Source organism: Leptinotarsa decemlineata, unplaced genomic scaffold, assembly GCF_025532065.1.
Source record: "Leptinotarsa decemlineata unplaced genomic scaffold, Ldec_3_MD MMD2_tig00026328_RagTag_RagTag, whole genome shotgun sequence".
Lineage (NCBI taxonomy): Eukaryota > Metazoa > Arthropoda > Insecta > Coleoptera > Chrysomelidae > Leptinotarsa > Leptinotarsa decemlineata.
The window spans coordinates 19727637-19752108 of record NW_027412688.1 but is presented as its reverse complement, the minus strand read 5'-3'; the positions used below and the strand labels follow the sequence as shown (position 1 = coordinate 19752108).

The window sequence follows — 24472 nt, the reverse complement described above, 5'->3', positions numbered from 1 at the left end:
TGTATCTAGATTCAGTAGTATTTATTGTTTGAATGTCTGTTGAAAAATACACATTTATTATAATAAGTATTAAGATTTGCATCTAATAAAGATTTCATATCAATGACCCCATGAGAAAGTGCTTGAAAAAACAATGGACATATCAATAATGGCATACCCACTTTTTTGGAAGAATATTGGCAAATATCTCTAGAGACTGTCGACTTACATATGATTTCAATTAATCGATATTTCACTGCTAACATTTTATAATTCTTCGGCTTATTTCTTCCTTAATGAATAATGAAGCAGCAATTCCATGAAGCAAAAAAAATTAGAAATGCATCTAGTAGGAACTCAACTAGTTTAAGTTCATCTGGTCATATTGCTTTTGATGTCACCGACAATATAATCATCTCGACAGCGATGAACCACTCTACTACATCCGGTGCAATTTACGAGTGACATACAGCGTGAATGAAATTCCAGTTGATGCTAATTTCGGAAACATTGAGCTTTGCAGAGAAAGTTGAATCGAGACAAAGTTGGGTAGGTGTTATGTAGCCTATTATTATAGAGTTAAAAATCTGACATATGGTTCCCTTTCGATTACATTTGTTTAACTTTCAATTGCATATTTAATGAGTGCATTAGAAAATGATTACAAAATTGGTGGTTACTTCAATAATTAAACCGGGATTACCGGTAATTTTTCAATTTCGAGTGATGTATTTTTCGGAGTTGCTTTCATTAATGATACGGATTCATTGTATCTAGTGCATTCTTCCATAAGTAATTTAAGTAAATATTACCTGTGTAATCAAGTGTGTAAATTATTGCATGTTTAACTTATGGGTATGTTTTCATGTTATAATGATAATAGTAATAATCGACTTCATGTTTACAAAAGTTGTATAACGAAAATTAAAAAGTTCATTTTTTTGGAGAAAAGATCTCCACTGTCAACCTCATTGATCTATTGAGATAATCACATATGTTGAGATTAGTCAAACATATATCACTTGTATTTCAATTTGAAATTTGTTGATTGACAAATGTTTAATTCCAGAGGTATAGTCGTTGGTATATGATGCATATTTGATATGAAAACAAATGTTGGTGTACCTCTAAATATTATTATTACATTATGAATGATAATCTCAAAATCCTACACATATGTAATACAGGGAAAAAATGAATTTGTTGGAAGCCATGGAAATTAACAAATCAATTGAAAACCAGAGATATATACCCCTAAACGAGCAAATCGATTTATGTGGGTCTCCACTCATAAATTTATAAGTTTAACAACCCCTATAATCTTCAGTGTTGAATTTTTGAATAGGCACCCTGGTTCGGTAACTACTTCTACTTCGATCTTACCTAAAAACTCCTGATATAACCGAATTTTCGACTTTCACATTTCAGTTTCATACTTGATAATGGGGTTAAACCCGAAACCGGTCGTATAAATAAAATTAAATAGTGGTACTTAGACAAAAGTGTTTTTATAATATTTTTATAATATTTCTTGTTATACCGAGGATTTTATTTCCTCAACAAATTACCATAAATGTTAATTGTCAATTTATACCAAAAGTCATCCGCCTAAAACTATGTAAATTATTCTAAAAGTTCCAAAAATGCTAGCCCATTTCAAGATTGCCAATAAATTAATAAATTCAACCATCATTTGCAGCACCTTTGCAAACTGAAGAATTGCTTGCAATTGAGATTAATATTTGAATCGTTATCTCAATTGACAAGTAGGAAACGCATTACGTTATATAACTGTTCATACTATTTAGAGATAAAGTATATATGGACCTGCATTGTGGATCGCAAGCCTATGCTATTTTTTGGCTATGATAAAATTTTTATAGTACTGCATTAAAAAAGTCCGCTTGAACTTGGTGCACATGAAAATTTCAACTCAGTTCGCGCAACTTACCGTGCGCTACGTCCATTTCACAGCAGACACAATCGGCCATCGAAGCAACCTATTGGAATGGAGATTGACACCCTAAGAGTTGTCTCAAAACCTACATATGGTAGGGTGTAAGCAACTATTAAATTTCAAGGTCAAAGGTCACAAAAATCGGTTTTTTGCGCTTTTTTTGGAAATATCTCATTTCCTATGGGTTTTTTGCTATTTGTATTTAGTATCAATATTGTAGAATACAAAATTCTCTACAAATTTAGTTTAAAAAAAATTTTTATACGTTGAACCGTTTTCGAGATAGAGGGCGGAGAGCGCGCGGTCACAGCATCACTTCAGGTCAACCGGTGCCGGTCGAAAACGCGCCATATATAGTTGATGAACTATCGATAAATCAATGATTATGAATATTTGTCAATTTTTATTAACTATTATATTATACTTTGTCATTTTCTTCATGCATTAAATCTATATCTATTCATATTGTATGGAGCAGAGAAGATACTTTTTCTATTATTTTTGATAAATACATGAATTATTTACAAAGGCATTACAGTTCCAAAATAATTGTTGTATTTGACAGATATTCAGACTACAGTAAGAACGTAAAAGCTATGGAGCAGCAGGGAAGACCTGCTGCACTTTCAAAAACGTATGAAGTTTGTTTCGATGAAACAATGGTTGTACCAGTTACTCAAGAAAAATTCTTATCAAATCGAAATAACAAAGATAAGTTCATTAATATGTTAATTGGAAAATTACAAGCTGCAAATATTACTACCAAACAAGCCAGAGATGATGCGGATGTTCTTATTGTTGAAACTGCAATTGAAGAATCAAAGTCTAAAAAAACTGCAGTTACAATAGGACAAGATATTGATTTACTTTTCATTTTAATTGGGCGTACACTGTCTTATGAACAAGAAATTTTCTTTAAAAAAGTTGGGAACGGTAATGTAAAAACGGAGATATACTCTACTAAAAGTTTTGATAATTATCCTCATTCTAGAAAACATATTTTATATTTCTGCACGCATTAAGTGGCTGTGACACAACTTCTGCGCTTTTTAAAAAGGGAAAAAATCATTTTTAAAAGTTTTTGAGAAACTGACAAATTTGGATGAACTAGCTGCAGCATTTGAGGAAGAAAATTGTTCGGCCCAGAGATTATTAGAGAGTGGAACTCAAACCTTATTGGCAGTCTATAATGCTCCGAAATCTGTGAAAAGTCTCGATCATCTTCGTTATATGCATTACGTCAAGTCTACAAAACTTAATAAACCTGTGCAGCTTTCAAATATTCCACCAACAAGTGCAGCTACTCATCAACATTTCAACCGTGTATATTATCAAGTTCAAACTTGGTTAGGACATGATTTGAAACCCCAGGTACGGGGTTGGGCAATGCGAAACGATTTTCTGGAGCCTATCATGACAATTTTACCACCTGCTTTAGAAGATTTGCTAAATACAATTTTCTGCAACTGCAAGAGTGGTTGTGGTTCGCGATGCGGATGCAGGAAAGCGGGCTTGCAATGCTCTTCAGCTTGTGGCCAATGTAATGGGCAAGCTTGTCTCAATGCTCTACCATATCAGAGCGACATTAACGAAGATGGAACCTTTGACCCCGAAATCATGGAAGAACTTGAGACAAATGTCGTTGAAGACGATAATGAAGACCAGTTTGAAATTTACCAGCAGCCAGAAGACGACGATGAAGAGGAAGAAGATGATTAAAATTATAAATTGTAGTTTTTGTACCCTTTATTCCATTTCTTTACTTTCAATAAAAATAAATGTATTCAATGATATTTTTTAATAAAAAGATTAATTCATAATTTATTTGTTTTTTTTTTCATCATGTAAGAAGATATAAATATTAATTAGGTTAAAATTCAAATATAATTGCTATATTTTCATTAACAATTCTGCAATTACATGGGCAGGTAAGTGTTGTTAAATAAATTAATACTGAATAAGAAGTGGATAAGTTAGGAAAAAAATGATAAAATATAATATAATAGTTAATAAAAATTGACAAATATTTATAATCATTGATTTATCGATAGTTCATCAACTATATATGGCGCGTTTTCGACCGGAGGCACCGGTTGACCTGAAGTGATGCTGTGACCGCGTGCTCTCCGCCCTCTATCTCGAAAACGGTTCACCGTATAAAACAAATTTTTAAACAAAATTTGTAGAGAATTTTGTATTCTACAATATTGATAATTAATACAAATAGCAAAAAACCCATAGGAAATGAGATATTTCCAAAAAAAAAGCGCAAAAAACCGATTTTTGTGACCTTTGACGTTGAAAATTCAATAGTTGCTTACACCCTACCATATGTAGGTTTTGAGACAACTTTTAGGGTGTCAATATACAAGTACTTACAGACTTACAGCTGGGTATCTCGAATTCCGAGGTGAACTTACTATAATTACTGGACTATCAATAATACTCATATCCAAAGAAGACGTACCGTGCGTACCGAAGAAGATGTTGCTGTTGTGGAGCGAAGTATTGAGGAGGACCCGAATGAGTCAATTTGCCATCGTGCACAATAATTTGAGCTGTATCCATCCACTTCATAGGAATTGTTTAGGAGAGATTTTGGTTTGAAGCCGCACAAGATACAGCTCGTGCAAAAATGAAAGCCGCAGATCCATCACATGCATCGTACGTTTAGTGAATGGGCCGAAAACTCGATTAGTATTAATCCTGAGTTTCAACTCAAAATTTTGTTCAGCAACGTGGTACATTTTTGGTTGAATGTAAATGGACGTTTAATATTACGTAATTCACCGTGAACTGACCTCCAAGACTTTATGACTCGTCACCTTCAGATTATCTTCTGTGGGAATATGTCAAGTCACTAGTATAAGTACACCAATGACCTCAACTGATATATTGGAAGCGAACATTCGTCGCGTTATTACCGATATTCGTCCCTAGATGATCCAAAAAGTGCGTGTGCCGCAAATTATCTTCAAACAATAATGGCATGAACTATTTTTCTTATAAAAATGATACCTACTTTCAAAACTAAAACTTTGTCGTTGTCAACGAAGATGTGCATTGACAGCTGGTCGGGAATCAGAGGAAAGTGTGTTATTACCAATAAAGTAATTACTTGAATTTCTCATATTTTCCAAGAGGTCGTTGATGTAAGTACAATAGAAAAAGAGTCAAAACAATATGAGAAACAATACTCAATAGTGTCAGTTTATTAGATATTTCTTTTGCTGTTTCAGCAACTTCATTGTACTGGCTACTGACACTGATGTAATTTGACACTCAACCAATTGACAAAAGGTCGTTGATAAACAATAGAGAATGGGCTGGTGACATATGGATCCCTGAAATAAACAGCATCAATAGATAGATGACCACTTGTAATAATTAAGCTAGAAACTCATGAACAAGCCCCATGGCACATATACAATAGAAATTCAGTCAGTAAACTGTCATGCCACACTCAATTGCAATAATCTAAAAACAAAGGTATGCAAGAAGGTTGACTCTGATTCGTAAAAAACTCACTAATGTTGAACTATTCCAAATTGCATTTTTCGGAGCTATCAATATCACTCATAGTAAAGCAATTGTTGGTCTTCCAATAGGAAAAAAAATCTCCTTTCTTGTAGGATAAGTAGGAGAGCTCAGAAAAACATAAAAGAAAGGTACGATAATGGGTATTTTGTCAGGACCAGAAGTATTATTGATTTTAAGGTATTCTCAGGATTAATTCAATTAGACGTTGTACACTGGAAACAATGGGTAGCGTTTTCCTTGAAAGTCAATTGGGAACTGGAATGAAAATAGCCGAAGAAGTAAATTTGCTTTTCTTATCGCTGATATTGATATTGTACCACCCCATTATCGTTGTGGTAGAATTATGGACGTGTTGTGATGTAGACTAACGACTTTAGTCATATCCGATATACTTTAACTTATTTCTATTCCATCCAGAATAAGCATTTATTTCAGACAGAAATAGCAAAACATCTCTTGTTTCAAAGATTGCACAAATTTAGTGTATGTATTCCTTACACTAAGAGTTCCTAATACAGAAAGCGTTGGGAGCCTGTGTTATATTTTTAGATTGCCATTATGAAATAGGATTCATCACACCAAAAAATCACACCTTTTAGAAGAAGATAAAACTTGATTTATGATTATATTTTGTTCATTATATAATTAATTTCATAATGAATTTTGCATGGTCCCAAAAAATTATCAAATCATTTTCAGGAAGTGATTTGATATGGGTATATGACATAATCAATAGAACTTATTCACATTGGAATTCACATTCAAATTATATGTAATGTACTGGGTGTTCCATGTGAAAAGTGAGTTATGGTTGTATGTATCAAAATTCAGAACGAGTGTGCATGAAATAGGTGTTTTATGGCAACATTTGAATTCGGTGGATTTTGAATTATGAAATATTACCTTCAACATTATTTTATGATGTGTGATGGAATTGGCCGATCCTTGATGAAAATCATAAGTGTTATTTGAAAGGAAATACAAAATATTTAATATCTTTTTGAAATGGTATTCGAAAATGATAAAATATATGAGATATTCTTTACAAGACATATTTTGATGGAAAAATAAATGTGTCTTACTATTTTTTGAATGTATAACCTTCCACAATCCGAAAAGTAAACACAGCTAAATCAATAGAGAATCTGCTGAAGTGTAATCAATTGATAAATAAAAAATGAATTTCTATACTTGGCTTTCTTTAGATGGTCTACCTTATTTTGGAAAACAATCCTTTTCTGTTCTCAAATCCCAAAAATACACTAGAAATCTTTTGCCTCAATTGTAAATAGCTATATTTCATTTAACATAAGTTTATTCTTTATTACACTTTCAGCAGAATCTCTATTGTTTTAGCTTTATCCATTTTTCAGACTGTCGACTGTTATACACCTTAAAAACAGTAAGAAACACTACAAGGGATGTTCTGTTTAAATTGTTCAAGTTGATGCCTATCATATGTAGATATGGCATCACAGCCCTTTTTATTGCAGTTTTCAAAATTTGAAAAACATATAAAACATTCACAATATGTCTAATGGATCATGACCTAAATATATTATTATCGGGTTCATTACTTCAGAGTGTAGACAATTTGAAAATCAGGTATATTCATTACATGAGCAGTTCTTTCATTATGCTACAGTTGTGTTTTTTTTCTACTGAAATTCAGATCCCAAAATGTTCCTTCTTTCCCAATCCCGTGAGAATATGGACGTTACTGCACTATCAAAAATTATATCCAATAATTATCGTATCACAGTGAAACCTGACTTCATTTGAAAACAAAATCAAACATTTTTATTTTCTCGAAGTTTTATGTTGTAAAACTTGTTCATAAAATTTCTGAAGCAATTTTATATAAAGCAGTCTCGTGCATACTTCCTCAGATAGAAATAATCCAGCAATTGTGTATAGCCTTCCAGAGAAAGATTTAACAAATCGTCTCTGTTTGGATTCCTGGCCACACTAGCCGCTGAATCTCTCGCAAGGCGTGACAAATGGATTCATGGGATCAGAACCTGTCATTAGCATCGCTTTAGGCTTTTCCAAAATATTAAATACCTGTACTGCAAGAAGTGTTCCAGATTTCTGGAAAAATCCACTATGATGGGCCCATTCTAATGCATGTATAGATCCTTTGGAGAATATACCAAACAACTGTTAGATCACAGCAGACATGATCTACGTTGTCAATATGATGAAGCTGCTGAACCCCTCGCAAGGGAAGACGCTACAAGTGGTTTCATGGGGGCAGAATCTGTCTTTGACATCGCTTCTGTCTTTTCCAAAATATTGAATCCAGGACCCATCCTAAGGCACATATGCATCCCTTGAAAATGTAACAAACAACTGTAAGATCAAAGCAGGCAAGATCTACGTTGTCTAACAGGGCTACTTACATATCATTGTCGTATGAATCATCATGGGAAGAGACATTTGGACAGTCGAAAGACGGTGCCTGCCGTCTCTGTTTGGCAAATGATGGAATAATGGAAGAGCAGATTGCATATTTTGTGCCTGCCTGCCGCGGACTGAATTATCAGAATACCACTCTTGCCAGCCGATCTGAAAAATCACTCACCAAATAATCTAAATGGCTTCGTTAAAAAGCTGGATTTTTTTTTCAAGTTTTACTTGGAATGAACTTGCCTACTATAGGTCCTTTCAACAGAGATTTCCGAACTTTGACAATTGATAATGGTACTCTTGTTGAAGTCACATGTGTCAAATTAGTTTTCATTTATCCAGTCTGTTTTGCCAAATCACCATGGACGGATATATCATTCAACAGCACGTGCAAATAAAAATTGGTTTATCTGCGCGCTTCGCCCATTTTACGGTCGCCATAATCATCCTACCGAGAGGACTATTTGCAATATGTGGTTGATAAATTCGAGTCCACTGGTTCAGTAAACGATCGACCATCACTCGTACGTCAACGAAACGCAAGATCTGCTGAAAACATCGCTACTATCTATGAGAGTGTGCAGGATACGAGGCAGTCGATGATGCATCGCTCACAATAACTCGGCCTTTCGCATATCACGACTTGGCGAATTTTGCGTCATGACTTAGGCCTACACTCGTACAAAATTCAACTGACACGACGTGTCAATTGACGACGTGTGTTCGCTGAATGGGCTCTGGAGCAGTTCGCAACCGACCCTAATTCTTATGAAAAAATCATCTTCAGCGAATAGGCTCATTTCTTGATGAATAGGTACGTGAACAAACAAACTTGTTGAATTTGGATCCCGAAAAAGTCACTGTTTGGTGTGAATTTTGGGCGGGCGGCGTCTTTGGTCCATATTTCTTTGAGAACGACGTTGGCCAGGCCATCACTGGAACGGCGGGTACTATAGGTCCATAGAAAAGTTGATCTGCAAGCTTATGCAGATGACCTTGTGATCCTGGCAAAGTCCACGTCGGGAAGGGTAGCTTGTAATATCCTCCAAAGCGCATTGGACGTTGTTCACAGTTGGTGTCTGAGGAAGTAGAAGTCTGTCAATCCCCTTCACCAAGAAAAGAAAATTGGACGATCTAACGCCACTTTCCCTCAATGGTGTGGTTATTGCATTTGGAACGGGGGTGAAATATCTTGGCATTGTCCTTGATAAGAGACTCACCTGGAACGCTCACTTGGGAAAAGTTTTACACAAAGACAGACTGTCTCTATGGACATGTCGAAGGATTTGTGGTAAAACTTGGGGTTTAGGTCCCAAACTAACTCATTGGATTTATGTGATGATTGTTAGACCAATGATCACTTATGGTGCAATTTCTTGGTGGCCGAAGGCTTTACAGAAAACGGCCCAAGCGAAGCTCTCTGGCTTACAGAGACATGCTTGTATTGCTATCAGGTGTGCCATCAGTACCACACCGTCAGCGGCCATGAAGATCCTTCTAGATCTACCTCCTCTCCACATTTTTCTGAAAAGAGAGGCTAGATGGACTGCATACAGACTTGTGCACATTGCCAATTGCACAAATCAATTCAATGCAGAGTGCAACAGACTGTTGGTTGACATTGGAAGTCACAGCATTCTGAAAATGGCCTCTGACTCTATGCCTCCAACTGTCAACTAGGAACTGCCTTATGAAGTACTATTCCCGAGTAGAGAGGACTGGATCCTCCGGGAGAAGGAAATATTAAGAGCAGATAGTTGTTGGTTCACAGATGGATCAGAAATACCTTCCGGTTCTGGTGCAGGTGTTTTCAATCGCAGACCCAGGACAGAGTTATCTACCTGCCTAGGAACTCATGCGACTGTATTTCAAGCGGAAATTCACGCTACTGAATTGTGTGCGGAGAGATTGGATAAATCCAACCTCACTCACAAGTCAATAAAAATATTCTCGGACAGTCAAGCGGCGTTGGAAGCTCTTGGCTCCTACCGAGCAACGTCTAAATTGGTAGCAAACTGCCAAAAACGACTCTCCTTGATAGGAAGACTTAATGTATTTTCTCTGGTCTGGATTCCTGGCCATACTGGCCTGGAAGGCAATGAAGCTGCTGACTCTCTTGCAAAGGAGGGTGCTGCAAGCGGCTTTATTGGACCAGAACCTGTCATTGTCACTGAACACCTGGATGGCAAGAAGATTTATGGACTTCTGGCAGAATCTTCCAGGATTGGCTCACTTCAAGGCGTTTATTCACCTTGCGAAGCTTGATTTCAAACAGTTGTTGGTCTACAGTAGGGGTGAACTACGATGTTTAACAGGCCTTCTTACTGGTCACTCTCATTTGAATCATCATATGCAGAGACTTGGACAGTCGGAAGACAGTGTGTATCGCTTCTGCCTGGAAAATTATGGAACAGCAGAGCATATACTTTGTGCCTGCCCCGCTGGGGACTGAATCAGGTTCTTTGAGTTCGGCAGATCCGGACTCTCACCATCTGACCTGAAAGACCACTCACCATACAAACTAATTGGCTTCGTTAAGAAGCTGGGTTTATTTGGCCGAGTGTGAATAGGTGTGAGCCACAATAAACCATTGTGGGTTGCGGTGGGGGGTCGAATAGACCTACTCACCTACCTACTATAGGTCCGTGATTATTAACTTTTTTTGGCCTGAATTAGATGATCTGGACACCAACGACATGTGATTTCAACAAGACGGCGCTACATGCCACACAGCTCATGCCACATTGGACATTCTGCACGAGCGATTTGAGGACATGGTCATCTCACGTGGAGATGATATGAACTGGCCACCGAGATCGTGCGATTTGACCCCGTTAGACTTTTTCTTGTGGGGTTTTTTCAAGTTTCAAGCCAAATTCAGTCTGATTAATACGCCATCAAAATCATGAAAACTTGGACGTTCCGAATGCGCTCCATCAGAGAAGTCGAGGCGGACATTTGAACGATGTTGTGACACATAATGGTCAATAGGTCTTTCAAACAAATAAAGAATTTTGATGATGTCTCACACACACTGTTTTATTCAAATTCAAAGATAGGAAGCGCTTAATGAAAGACCCCATATTTGCTGACCTCATTGTGAAATCACTTTCGAAACGAAAGTCAATGAAAGTAAATATTAGAATTCAAAGTGAAAAAAAGATCTGAGGACAGACATGAATGAAAGCATCAAAAAAATATTTCGCCTGAAGCAGATTACTTGGTTGCGCCAGGTCTGCTTTATCCAAAGGTTTTGATTCTACATTTTTAATACCAGAAAATAATGAGCAAAAGGAAATTGGTTTGAAATTGCAGTTTTCCATGAAGTTTATAAGATCGTGTTACATTCTATTTTTATTTTTATAGGAATCAGGCAATATTATGCATTGAATATTATAATAATTAATAATAAGCTCAAGAGATTCAAGAGATAGCGTTCAGAAAGCATCATCTTAGAGAAAAAGAAGAGATTATCACATGAACCGTTTCAGCGGGAAATTACAGTTATTACTACTATCAAAAACATACATTCGGTTGAAGTCGGTTGAACATGTGGTATAATCAGGACACGAGTTCCTCATTGACTATAATTTTCTGACAATTATCGTATAATTGGTTCATGTAGGTGATTAGGTAATTATAGATCACTGTATACATAATACAATATGTTGGTTTTGGCTTTCTATAATCAACAACGGTCAAGAAAAGCATTCTAAGCATTTTATCACCCAGAACACATACATTAACTACTGGAATGGAACGCTTTGAGTAGGTGCGTATGTCAACAAATTCAACAAAAAAATATTGATTGATAAATATACAAGGTACGTGCTGTGACGTAAACGTAATTTGAGCCAAACACTATAAAAGACGGAGTGTTTTCACATAATAGAATGATTCAGATGAGAATAATATTTAACTGTAGCCTGTTTTGAAAAAAAATAGTAGCTTTGATGTCATAAAACTTAATCATAACTGTTACTCAGTAATAGAAACTTGTTGCTTTTAAAACAGATAATTCATCAGCATTGAGTTCTTATTCTTGAAAGATTTTCAATAGGTAGTTTTCCTTATCTCAATGAAAACATTTAATTTTTTTTGGGAACCATCACCCATTTTATAATATTTATACAGGGCTCTTCAAATTCTAGTCTATGTATGGTGATTGTCAATATGGAAAAAAATATTTAGAAATTATTTTTTGCTGTTTCTCTTTATTTCCAGATATATTGAAAATCGGTTTGTTCTTTGACAAAGAAACTTTCAATGGGCCATGGGAATATAATGATATATTTTTGGGATAGAAAGGTTTTGCCTTTCTACCTTTCCATCTCAATTCAATGATTCAATTCAATTCAATTTTTTACCCGGTAGTGTTCATATAAGATCGTAAAGTTGACTCGAAAGTTTCGGTAACTTGATCATCAAAACCATTATTTTTCTATTGCAGCCCTGATAATCGCCCGAGCGGAAGCTGTTTCTTTATACAGGGTGTTTATCAAACATGCGGCGGGAGTATTCCTTGGACTATTCTAAGGATATTTTGTCCTCTGATGATTTTTGATAGGGTGCTTCGTTTCGAAGATACGGAGCGAAAAAAATTTCGACAATAACAATTTAGGTAATTTTGAAATTATTAACGTAACCGAAATAAAAGTATAGACTACACTGGATCTACCAAGTAATAAATACTCTAACAGGTCATTAGCTTATATTACTCCAGCGGAATATTTGAGAAATCAGAAACGATCCTGGTGTTTTTGAAAGAGTTCCGGAGTCGATGAGTAGAAGATCGGATTCTTGTATTCAAGCGGGGAGTAGTCATTTCCAACAGTTCGTGTAGATTAAGAAACATTACATGTAATTTTCGGTGATGATATGAATGTTCCGTTGAAAATGTCTATTTTTTTTTCATGCATTATTTTTAGTGCAGTTTGTGAACTATCAATGTTATTGTTGGAAGTACCACCTCACGTTATTATAGAAAATCACATTGTGGATTCTGCCAATCGTTGATATTATGAAAAATGAAAGTTTTTGTTTGAAAGAGATGAGTAGCCTCATCCTTGGTGCTAGGTATACTACTTGTTTGTCTCATCTCATATATTGGTCAATAACAAGACCTAAATATTTGATAGATGTAATTTTTTTCTATTACCAGGTATTCACAATTCAAAATTTTTGTGTAATTTGCTTTGTGCAATTATTGTGGATGTGCTAGGAATATAGGTAACTGAAACAAGAACAAAAAAGATATTCAAATTGTTGCTAATTTTTTTATGTACCTCATCCGAGATCTACCTTATAGCAGACTGTACTCATTTTGGATATTTGTCTGGTTCAAAACTTTCCTTTTCGCACAGAATATTCAATTTTTCATATAAGACAGAGGTTGATCAACAACCTTCTCGCAATTGAACTTGATGATACAAATATTACTAGGAACTCAGCCATTAAATTCCTGGGTATTACTTCGGAGGATGATCGTAATTGGCCAAAATATATCACCAGTGCAACGAAAATAATTAAATCCTGTTAGATAATTAATTTAGCTAACAGGACTATATTTGATTCTCACTCTCCGGGGAAACTTCAATTTTGCTGAAATACTGTCTTTACTACTGTACTGGGGAGAATTTCTCCACAATAACACCCATGTCTCAGAAAGAAAACGCGTGTTTTTGTTCAAAATTGGATTTATCCATCTACGTAATCTCCATCGAGAGCCACACAATCATTCCAGCGTCACTCTAACATTTCATACCACTTTTGTAGAACGATTTATCTGTTGCCTCAAAATAGGCCCCAGCTTCAACAATAACCTCTTCATTCGAAAGAATTTTCTCACCGGTGAGCATTTTCTTTTGAGGTCTGCGAATAGCCAGTAGTCGCTGGGAACCAAATATGGCGAATACGGTGGATGTGGGAGCAATTCGAAGTTCAATTCATCTAGTATTGCCATTGTTTTGATTGACTTGTGACACGGTACGTTGTCAAATGCACCAGTTGCTCTCCACTCCGATGACGATCGTCACACAACTTCATTTTTCTATCATTCAAAACGATTTTGTGGATTTTTTTTATATTTTCTGGTGTTACTGCCTCATTTGGGCGTCCACTGCGTTGTGCATCATCGGTGTCTCTACAACCACGTTAAAAGTCAGCAAATCAACGTTCAATTGTTATTTCTAATGGAGCAGAATCCTTATAACATTTTTTAAGCCATTGCTTCGCTAGAACAATATTTTTCCCATCAAGAAGCAGTGTAAAATTAAAACACGAAATTGTTTTGAAAATAAGAGAAGTAGTGTCACTCTTAGCACAATAACTCACAAACTTATGAGTAGAATATCATGAAATTTCAACAGCTTTCTTTTGAAGGTTAGTACTAACTGAAAAACGGCGAGTGCGATAAGACTAGCGGCATCTATTTGTTAGTTCCAAGACTTCCGGCCCATGTAGTAGAATATAATTGATACAAAAAAGTACTTAGAGCTTCGAATAATATTTCACCGAGACTTTTTTGTGAAACTATATCGAAAGAGATGAATATTCTGTATCCAGCCTGCCTGCAGGTATACAATAGAAGTGGCCTGTTATATCGATAAGACCAAATGCAATCTCCCCATACATTTAATGTACTTGAATATCAAACTAGACTTAACCATTCCATCTGTCCAAACCAAAATAACGTTCAATGGTCCTTTTTCAATTGATTTAACAAAAGTCCATAAGAAATTATCTGCACATATTGATGAACCCAGACAATCCAAATTTCGAAACATCATGACAAACTCTACAATTCTGATTATATGACGAATGATATTTTCATTATCTATAACTTTACTTTTAGACTTAGGCACCTACTCTGTATCCGACCGATTGTTTGAATGAATAAATGAATTTCAAATTGATCACAAAAGAAAAATGATTTAGAAAAAAAATACTTTCAATATCTTTGTAGCATACATCAATTATGAAGGACACACTCGAAATGGATCTGATTCTAAGTTGATTATTCAACAAAACTAATCCTCCCAAATTATCTTTCTCAAAACGCAATTCTTTAAAAGAGAAAAGAAGAATCCCTCAGTATGAAAATGTTTATGAATAATATACATAAAAATGCAAAGCATGTGCCAAAAATTAACCTTAACAGCTAGTACATGAAATTCATAGTCAGATGCAAGTGCAGAGTATTTCAATACGGCTTTTCATAATTTGATAAGAACCCATTTGATTTCTGTTTTGTTTACACATAATTCATTTTGTTTTGACTACAATATTTTTTACGTCACTGGCAACTTCCCCAATGCTTTGCGAATAATCATTATTTAGAGATTTATTTTTTAAGATATGGAATTGACCAATACCTTGTGAAAATACATAAAAGACATATTTCATAACACTTTATGTATGAGATTTTCACGAAACCTAACATGTGTTTCACTATACAATAGCTTCTTCATAGGTTTTGTCAACTGTTAAAAATCTTGCAGTGGCAGTAAATGGGTAGGTTATGTTAAGCTAGGTCCGGTCAAAAGATACATTTTTCTCTTGAAGATGATCACTTGGTGATCAAAACACGTGTCGAGGTGTTAAATTAACGGTTTGGTGTTGGGATGAAACTCCAGTTATATTCACCCTGTATATTGTTCTGAATTGCTAATATCATATCTAATAATATCTTGACATAATTTTCTACATTGTGGACTATCGTGAGGCATTTTTCAGTCCGATGATTATTTTATTGTCTCTACATCTACATAAAAAAATTAACTTTTGTGAGAGTTTGAAAGTTTTTGATACAAATTCTCCAAGATTTTGAAGTCTCTTACACACGGCCCATAATGTACTTGTAAATATTATTTGAAAGACATTTTCAAAGAAAATGTTCAACGAATTCTTCACAGTTTATGTTTGCCCAATATAATTATTGAATGTGAAACATCGGCATAAAAACTTCAAATTGATATCAGTGAGGACTATTCCCGAACATTCCACAACATTACAGAATGGAACGTTCGTGACAGGGTTGCCATACCATGTAACCCTCATTTCAGGATACAGCTTGGTTACATGAACAAATCTTTTTCAAGGAATACAATTTTAACCCGCAGTTAAATATAATACGAAAATTGAACTTTCCTAAACTGAAAACTTTTCATTTTCACTAATAGATATTTATGATATGAGTGTTGAAAGTAAGGTTTTATTTTGTGAGTGAAAAAGTTTGCGAAACGAGCGTAGCGAGTTGAGCAAATTCACGAACAAAATAAAACTTACTTTTAACACAAATATCATACAAAGTTTTTGGTCAACTGTCTTGTTTTCATTATAAAATAGATACATTTAATACTTCTATAAAAACACTGTGAAATATCTTCAGTTAGCTGTTTTCATGTTATCACATTTGCTGTGAAGTGGCCGTGTCAGGTGACGCCGAATCATCTGATTACCAACAAACAGTATTGTTTACAGCTCACGCGTTTTATTTAAAATCACATTTGAAGTTCTTGCTGGTGTTTAATGTCTTGCATAATGAAAAACAATAGTGAGGAATTGTGGGTTCCTGACAATATTGAAGAGGCTGCAAAAAGAGCTTCAATTTAATCGTTACCAAAAAATAGGCTAAACAGTATGACATCGCCATCGCATATTCTAATTTTCTTAGCTGGTGTAGACTTAAAAACGTCCTAGGAAATTTTAGCGAAACCGTCTTCTTAGCCTATCTAGAAGAGAAATCAAAAATATGGAACTCGTCAACTTTGTGGAGCACGTTTTCCATGATAAAGTAGAGTGCGCTCGTTGACAGTGGTGTCAATACAAGCAAATGTTTCGAGGTAATAGCAAACCATTACATTTGAACAAGTCCAGAGGTTTATAAGTGAGGCATCAGACGAAAAAAAATTTATGTCAAAAGTTGCTACTATTTTCGGAATATATGGAATCTGCCACCGTGAAGAGCTGTACCATTTATTGATAGAAGACATTAAATTAATGAATGAATCATTGATTGTTCAAATTCCAGATACAAAAATGAGAATAGGTCGTTCCTTTTGCATTGTTCGAAAAAATATTGACTATTTCAATAAATACATTGCATTACGCCCTTCTGTTATCAATCATCAACGGTTTTTTTTCTAAAATACTCAAATTATAAATGCAGTGCCAACCCAGTTAGTATAAACACGTTTGGGAAAATGTCCTCTACCATTGCTGAGTTTCTGAACCTCCCGGAACCAAATGAATATACAGGTCACTGTATCAGAAGGTCTTCTGCTTCTTTGCTAGCGAAATCAGGAGTAAATATAACGGATATTAAGAAGCACGGACGATGGAAGTCTACAACAGTAGCTGAGGGTTACATCGATCAATCTAGTTCTTGTAAAAAGGCTGAAAGAATAATCTCAACAGCTAGCTTCAGCGTTACAGCATCGTCTTCTTCACTTCAACAATTGAATGTTACTTCAAATTTATTACAAGGCTCTTCTATATCGCAAGCTATTAATATCAGCAGTTGTTCTAATTGTACTCTTCATATTAATGTTCATAAATAATAATAAAAATGTAATTAAATGTATATAATACATTTGTAGCAGAATTTAATTGTATCTATATCTATTGTTCATAATGAAACTTCCTTGAAAATTGAATAATTATGTTTTATTTATTACTATTTGGTCGAAAAAATCATGTTGAGAATACTTTTAACACTGGTAAAAAATATTTTCAGTACGCTACTTTGTAAATATCATCTTTTAATACTCTCTCTTGACAACCATTGAAAATGCCACTTTTAATGAATGTTGTATAAAAAACACATATTTCTCAAACCAGCAATTGTACTGGTTACATACAAGGCCATAGTAGATGTAAATAATAACAAAGTACTTTTTTTCTAAACTTTCTCACATTTAATATACAGTAAAACCATTTAAGCCGGCAATATATGGGATTTTCTTACTAACAAACCTATGTAAAATCGGTGTTGGTCGTTGGTTTTTACTTCGAATTGGTCCATTAATAACATAAAAAATCACCAAAAAACGTCATTTGTTATTTGTAAATATTTACATTTTTTCAGAAAAGACTGAAATGAAATTATTTGACAGAATTTCGACAAAGGCATTCGAATGAGTAGTTTCTTATGTAATTTTATGACTAAACGACCTTTGAGAAATAGATGCATATATTTGAAAACAAAAATTGACTAAACATATGTATGCTATTTATTGCAAAAGCTTCGGTTACCATTACTGAAAACATTGAGAAATTAGGTACCTAATTAAATAGGTATCGAAAAGTAAGTAATTTCAAGCAATTTTTTATCATCAATACAATATTGGTTTAAATGATATTTCGAATAGTGAATGATAAAGGCAAAGGTGAATTCGAGCTATTTTAGTAAACGTTTAATTTTTCAAATTACCTAAAGAACGTATATGACTATAAAATTGCATTAGAAACAATTTTTTCAAATTACTTTCTATCAAAATTATGACAAATAAGGAAAAAGATTCAGTAACTAATGAGTTCATGTTATTGTTCGTCCAATTCATAGCAACACTAAATGCCAAAGTCCAATTCAATATCAGTCTGTTTATGGAAAAATCCATATGTTTCCAACTTTAATGTCACTGTTTATCGGGTATGAAAGAATATGTTAGACAAGTCAAAACTTCTAGAGTATCTATCAGACTCGCAAATTATTATTCATGAGAGAAAAAAATAGAATGTATAGATACGAATATTCAGAGAGTTTTTTCAAAGATTGTTCATTATTACACGATGAAACACATGTCAAAAAACATTCACTGATTATCCAAGTCAAAAACAGTATTATAAAATTCTATTAACTTGTTAGGAAAAGGACAAATCTCAAGAATACTTCTCAACATGTCTAATTTGCCAAAATTTCCTTTTGAATAGTTTTGTGAATTTCATAGTCAACCTAATGCATTGAACATATGCCGGCCGTTTAGATTTAAATGTTTCTCGAAATAATTATGTTAATAAGATGTTTTAATATCATCGTTCTTATCGTTTGTGAATGTTTTTTGATATCTGTTTTATCTCGTGACATGAGAATCCCACTCTACTAATCTCAACAACGTGAGCTCCCTAAATTAGGGTATTCTAATCATAATTAGAGATTGAACGATTTACCTAAGGAAGTTCAATTCTCAATTATACTTCGATAGCCACGTCCTCGAGATCACAAAGGTTCGCGTCAGCCCGATCCTGTGCGTAATGTTTAAAGTCGTGCAAAAACTTATCAGTACCACCCACTGCCTGCTATCCGATGCCTGTTTTGATTCATTATAGCTTTTGGTTACCTTTAGATAGGTACATATAGGGGTTAATATTAAGTATCCGAGGAGGGTGGGTTGTGATTTCTTCGTACGTGGCTATCTCGTATAATTGAGAATTGAACTTCCTCAGGTAAGTCGTTTAATCTCTAATTATACTTCGATAGCCACGTCCTCGAGATCACAAAGGTAGATGTTTAAAGTGAATATGTAGCTATCTAAGGTTTAATTTAGTGATATAAGGCACAAGTGCAGTTCAACAGTTTATTCAAAAACACTTGAACAAGTAATAATTAGTAATGACAGTCAACTATGCTGTATAGTACACAGAATAAATAGTAAAGTGAATTGACCTCGATAGCTCTGTTTCAAAAATATATTTCGCAAAATTATCACTTTGAATAGGCTTATTATGAAATTTACTAAACGTATTTGATTTGTTCGACCATCCAGCGGCTTTTCTTATGGTTTCTATGTTCACCCCTTTTTTGAAAGCATAAGAGGTAGAAGCATGCAGTCGAGTGCTGTGGCCTGTAAACATTAATGTATCAACACCACTTTCATTGAGACCACTTTTAATCTACCTACTGATGATTTGAGTTGTTGCTGGGTGGTGCGGTGTTTTAATTGTTATCAATAATTGATCCGAATTGCTTCGGATCAAGTTTATTTGTTGTTTTCATATAATATTCCATTAGCGAAGCCACGCAAAGATGTGGCTTTTCAAAAGATATGGCAATATGAGTATCGGTGGAACTTTGTTTGGGGCCGATGTTTTAGGATATCGGTTATTCTTATTTCTATTCGATCATCGAATCTGAAAATATTTGAAATTTTTATTTTTGATAGTGTTTGTACACGTTGTGCTGTAGCAAGAGCTAGCAGTACAACTAACTTCATTGTTAGGTTTTTTAAAGTTAACGATTCTAAAGGTAATAATGTATTTAACTGGGCCAAAACTGGATTTGGATCCCAGGTTTCGTTGTACTTTGGAAATGTGGGTCGAGATCTGAAAATTCCTCTGAGAAATCTAGAAATTACTTTCGATTCAAAATTGAGTAGCGTATAGAGAGCTGACTTATGAGTGTTGTGGTTACTGTTATACTGGTGGTGGTGTTATACTGTTTCTGAGTGGCCGGACTGAGAGAAGCAGGAATCGTTCCTGTCGCTTTTTCTTTTAATAAATACGCTTGCCGGATAATTTGGCAACACTCAGGGTAAGTTTTTTCCATAGTGGGTGGGGTGTCCTGAAAGGAGAGAGGAGTAAAAGTTTGGCAGGTTCGATTACCCTGAAATTTGAAATTTTGAGCTTCTCGATTTTTAAACATATAGATACACACTTCAAGCGTAATAACTATAATAAATCAAAACAGGCCTCGGATAGCAGGTAATGGGTGGTACTGATAAGTTTTTGCACGACTTTAAACATTACGCACAGGATCGGGCTGACGCGAACAACTACCTTTGTGATCTCAAGGACGTGGCTATCGAAGTATAATATCATTGTAGCTTCTCCCACGAATATGATAATATAGGAAATATAGTGTTTTTAGAGTACCTACAAATATCTCGCTCACTTCTCCCAAAAAATATCATGGATGATGGAATACGTGCGGAGTTGCTCAACGTAAATATTCTCGTTATTTCGTTACTGCGTCGCAAAAATTTCAACAGATTGTATTTGTCAAATTCACTTAAATATATGATTGCATAATTTCTTTCAATTCATAAAAGAAGACATATCCGGGTGTATTGAATAAAACATGCAATTTAAACCATTACTTGAAATACCAGTTGGCATGTTATTTAAGGATAAGAGGTAATACAAATAATTACATAAATTCAGTATCACGCTTTCATTCAAATTTTTTCTTGTAAATACTGAAGCGAAATTATATTTCTACTTATTACCCGATCAATCCTTATCATAAATGTTTATATTTTTTGAGAAAATGTAGTTGTAATATTGATGATATAAATCTAAGAAATCATTTTATTCGACATACTTAGCACTTTGAAAAAGGCGAACGAACCTTATTAGACACTTGTTTTGGATTTTTTAGCTCATCATCTGATTAATAATAGTACATGACGTAAGAAAAATATATTTGTCCATGTACAAAAACGAAAAAAAAACATTAAGATCCTACAAACTCGTTGATATCTTAAAGTATAGGTATGTACGAGTATATATGTAAGTTGAAATTTATCCAGAGAATACGATTTTTTCTATCAATTAAATATGTTTTCCATCTATATTTTGAAATGAGTTTGTTATAATGTACTGCATATAACATTTATATTGGGAGATGATTATCCTCTCAACTAATTGAAAATAAAATTGGCCGAGATACAGAAGGCTTTGCCAGTTCGATGTGATCTGGGCACTAGAAAATCTCCAGAGCAAGTAGGCTGATAATGAATTTTCAGATTCGACAAAAATGTTGATCTGTCTCCAAAAACCGTAAGAAGTTTCACCTCTTTGAAAGCTCTCCTACATGACTCTCTGAATGCAATTTTAGAAATTATTCGAACAGGTGTCTTCTGCAAAATGACTTTATTTCCCGTAGAAAATGCTGAACCCCAGTTGAAAATCTATTATTGCAAATTACAGAAAACGGTTGCAAGTTACAGTATTACGTAGTTTTACGCAGAGTGCGGCAAAGATGTGTCCACGTGACCAACTATGATCCTCAATAATGTAGCTATTCCTTGAGATTCTACGTAATCCTATAATAAGTTTTTTTTAACGATGAATGATTATTTTATTCGAACTTAACAAAAAATAAATAATAATTGCACAAAGAAACTTCCCCTCAGCTATCTTAGAGGTGCACTTTTGTTCCATCCTTTTCATAAAAGAGGACGTATGCTTCTCCACTCACAAGCGATTTTGGTGAAATTGGTGACACGTGTGAATCGTTGTATTTGTGCCACGTGCCAGTATACGGCTGTCTGCAGTATGCTGTATAATGCCTTCTGTAAGTAGTCCCATTGTGCTTCAAAAGTGCATATAGATTATAACAAGAAGTAGCCACATTTTCTGCTGCAAAATTGTCCATATCCAATCCTTCTAGAGAAAATTCGATGACAACATTCAATTTGCCTCTAAATTTTTCCGTTGGAGAGAATCTTATTAAATGAATTACTAAAATATGGGTAAACTTGTGGATTGATAGATACTTTGTGAATTTTCTTCTTTCCTTGCATTTCGAATACGTCGGTTTTTCATTTCCATCCAAAGTTTCTTCTCTTGTGAACGACTTCAAGCATTGCCACAAATTCTACTGGTCGGTTCTTTGTGGTATGGAGATAAACTAATCCCAAAAAGAATCAAAGGTTACTGATGAGTGTCCACCATGTGTGCATTTCATCGTTGATTTCAATTGACCAACGAAATTATCTACAATCTTAGAGTTATGCATCCTCAAATATGTGAGCCATGACTCTTGTGTATTTCCGCTGTCGCTCAATTTTTCGTTAATCTCCATTAAGATTGGTTTAGGTTTCTCATTAATTATATCAACGTCTTCATGTTAACCTTTTAAAAGATAACGAAGAAACTCCTGGGCATCTTGATGAGAATTACCCATGAATCGAGGAGCAAAACTTTGAATCTGATTTTTCAAGGAGATTGTATTTACTACTCTATCAAATGAATCTTCTGACCTCAACTTCTTGATGACTTCTACAAACGCTTTGATTAAAGCACCCTCCATACTAGAAATACTAGTATTGATATCTTCCATCAATTCAACCTTTTTCAAATATTCCAATAACCATCTCGTGTTTGATTAACATTGGATTACGCTGTTCATGAAACAGGTGTTACCAATATTTTTCAACTCATTTAACCTAAGGGTTTTGACTGAAGAATTTATTACCGGACAATTCCAAATATCTTTGAAAACCATTTCAGAATTTTGCTGGGAGAAAGTATTGTATCCATTTGTTTTTGTTTTGATTCCATAAAGTGGTGTGTTATTACCTCTCTTTCCTTTATAAAGTTCGTTTTCAGAAAACATCTAAATTTCATCAAGTTTTTAATAATCAGGAAGAGTACCAAAAAACAACGAAGTCGCATTTTCTCTTTGGATGGCTATACTACAAAATACTGATGGTTATGTGAATCGCGTAAGAAAACCAGACAAAGTGCATCGTCCGCTAAACAATCAAATAAAGTGCGTGAACTATTTCCGAACATTGACTGTCTCTACTGCGGGGACTTGAAATGCCCACAACGGAATTGCCTTGCTTCCGGTAAAAAGTGTGGCACTTGCAGAGAAGACAATCATTTTTCGCGAGTTTGTGTTTGTGTTTTTTAAGGTGCATATTCACCAAAAAAGCGAGCACGAGCGAACATGAGCGAAAACGAGCAAACATACTCGAATGCTCGCTCATACTCGCTCATGCTCGCTCGTGCTCGCTTTTTTGGTAAATATGAACCTTAATATTCTACTTTGATCATTAGCAACCCAGTAAGAGTCCCACTCAACAACTAAAATGAAACTGAATTCATGCTTTCCGCACTATATCTTCCCAGAATGGAGTTCACAACATTAAAATCTAAAGGTGCATATTCACCAAAAAAGCGTGCACGAGCGAGCATGAGCGAGCATTCGTGTATGTTTGCTTGTGTTCGCTCATGTTCGCTCCTGCTCGCTTTTTTGGTGAATACGCACCTTTAGACAATCAAAAGCGCGTAAATACAAGGGGAAATCGTAACGTTCAACACGCTGTGTTGAACATGAAAGTCACAATGAAAACGATAATTCTTCCGAATATAATAGTGAAGCGGAATCCGGGGATACAGACTATAACTCGACCGTTCTAAATATTAGATAGGTAGGAACGACTAGTAATGTGATGTTACTAGTACAAATGAGTATCAAGAATATTGACATGCTTTATGATCCTGACTCTGTACATGCGCTAGTAGGCAGGTTACTTAATTTGGAATAAAATTGGCAGTCCATCACTAAAAAAGTAAATGATTTGATGCCCTACGGCGAAGAGCCAATGGTGGAAGTGAAAGCTTTTGACAATAAAACAACATTGCAAAAATATATCATATAAAGGAGGACCACCAACACAAAAGTATGATTGACAGTGTACTGGGTGATTTTCCAGAACTGTTCGATTATTGTTGAGGCACCATAAAAGGTCACAAAGCCAAAATATATATACAAAATAATATCACACCAAGAAAATTTCGTCCGAGAAGCGTATCGTTAGCGCTACAGGATCAAGTTGGTCCAGGAAGGTGTTCTGGAAT

At 34.8% G+C, this 24472-nt stretch overlaps 2 protein-coding genes and 1 pseudogene across 7 annotated transcripts in view; 1 reads left to right on the top strand and 2 right to left on the bottom strand.

The window, feature by feature from the left end:
- Positions 1 to 24472, top strand: part of LOC111515562 (organic cation transporter protein-like) — a 244514-nt gene that overhangs the window by 120848 nt on the left and 99194 nt on the right. The gene's annotated exons all lie outside the window — the stretch shown is intronic.
- Positions 1 to 24472, bottom strand: part of LOC111511319 (organic cation transporter protein) — a 98592-nt gene that overhangs the window by 52183 nt on the left and 21937 nt on the right. Inside the window, exon 2 of one of the 4 annotated variants that reach the window (XM_074182796.1) lies at positions 7879 to 8044. The exons of the other annotated variants lie outside the window; for them this stretch is intronic. Within the exon in view, the coding sequence (XP_074038897.1) occupies positions 7879 to 7987 (109 nt within the window). The 5' untranslated portion in view covers positions 7988 to 8044. The remainder of the gene's footprint in view (positions 1 to 7878; positions 8045 to 24472) is intronic. 4 annotated transcript variants of the gene reach the window in all.
- On the bottom strand, positions 21657 to 23568 carry LOC141485655 (ubiquitin carboxyl-terminal hydrolase 2 pseudogene; annotated as a pseudogene).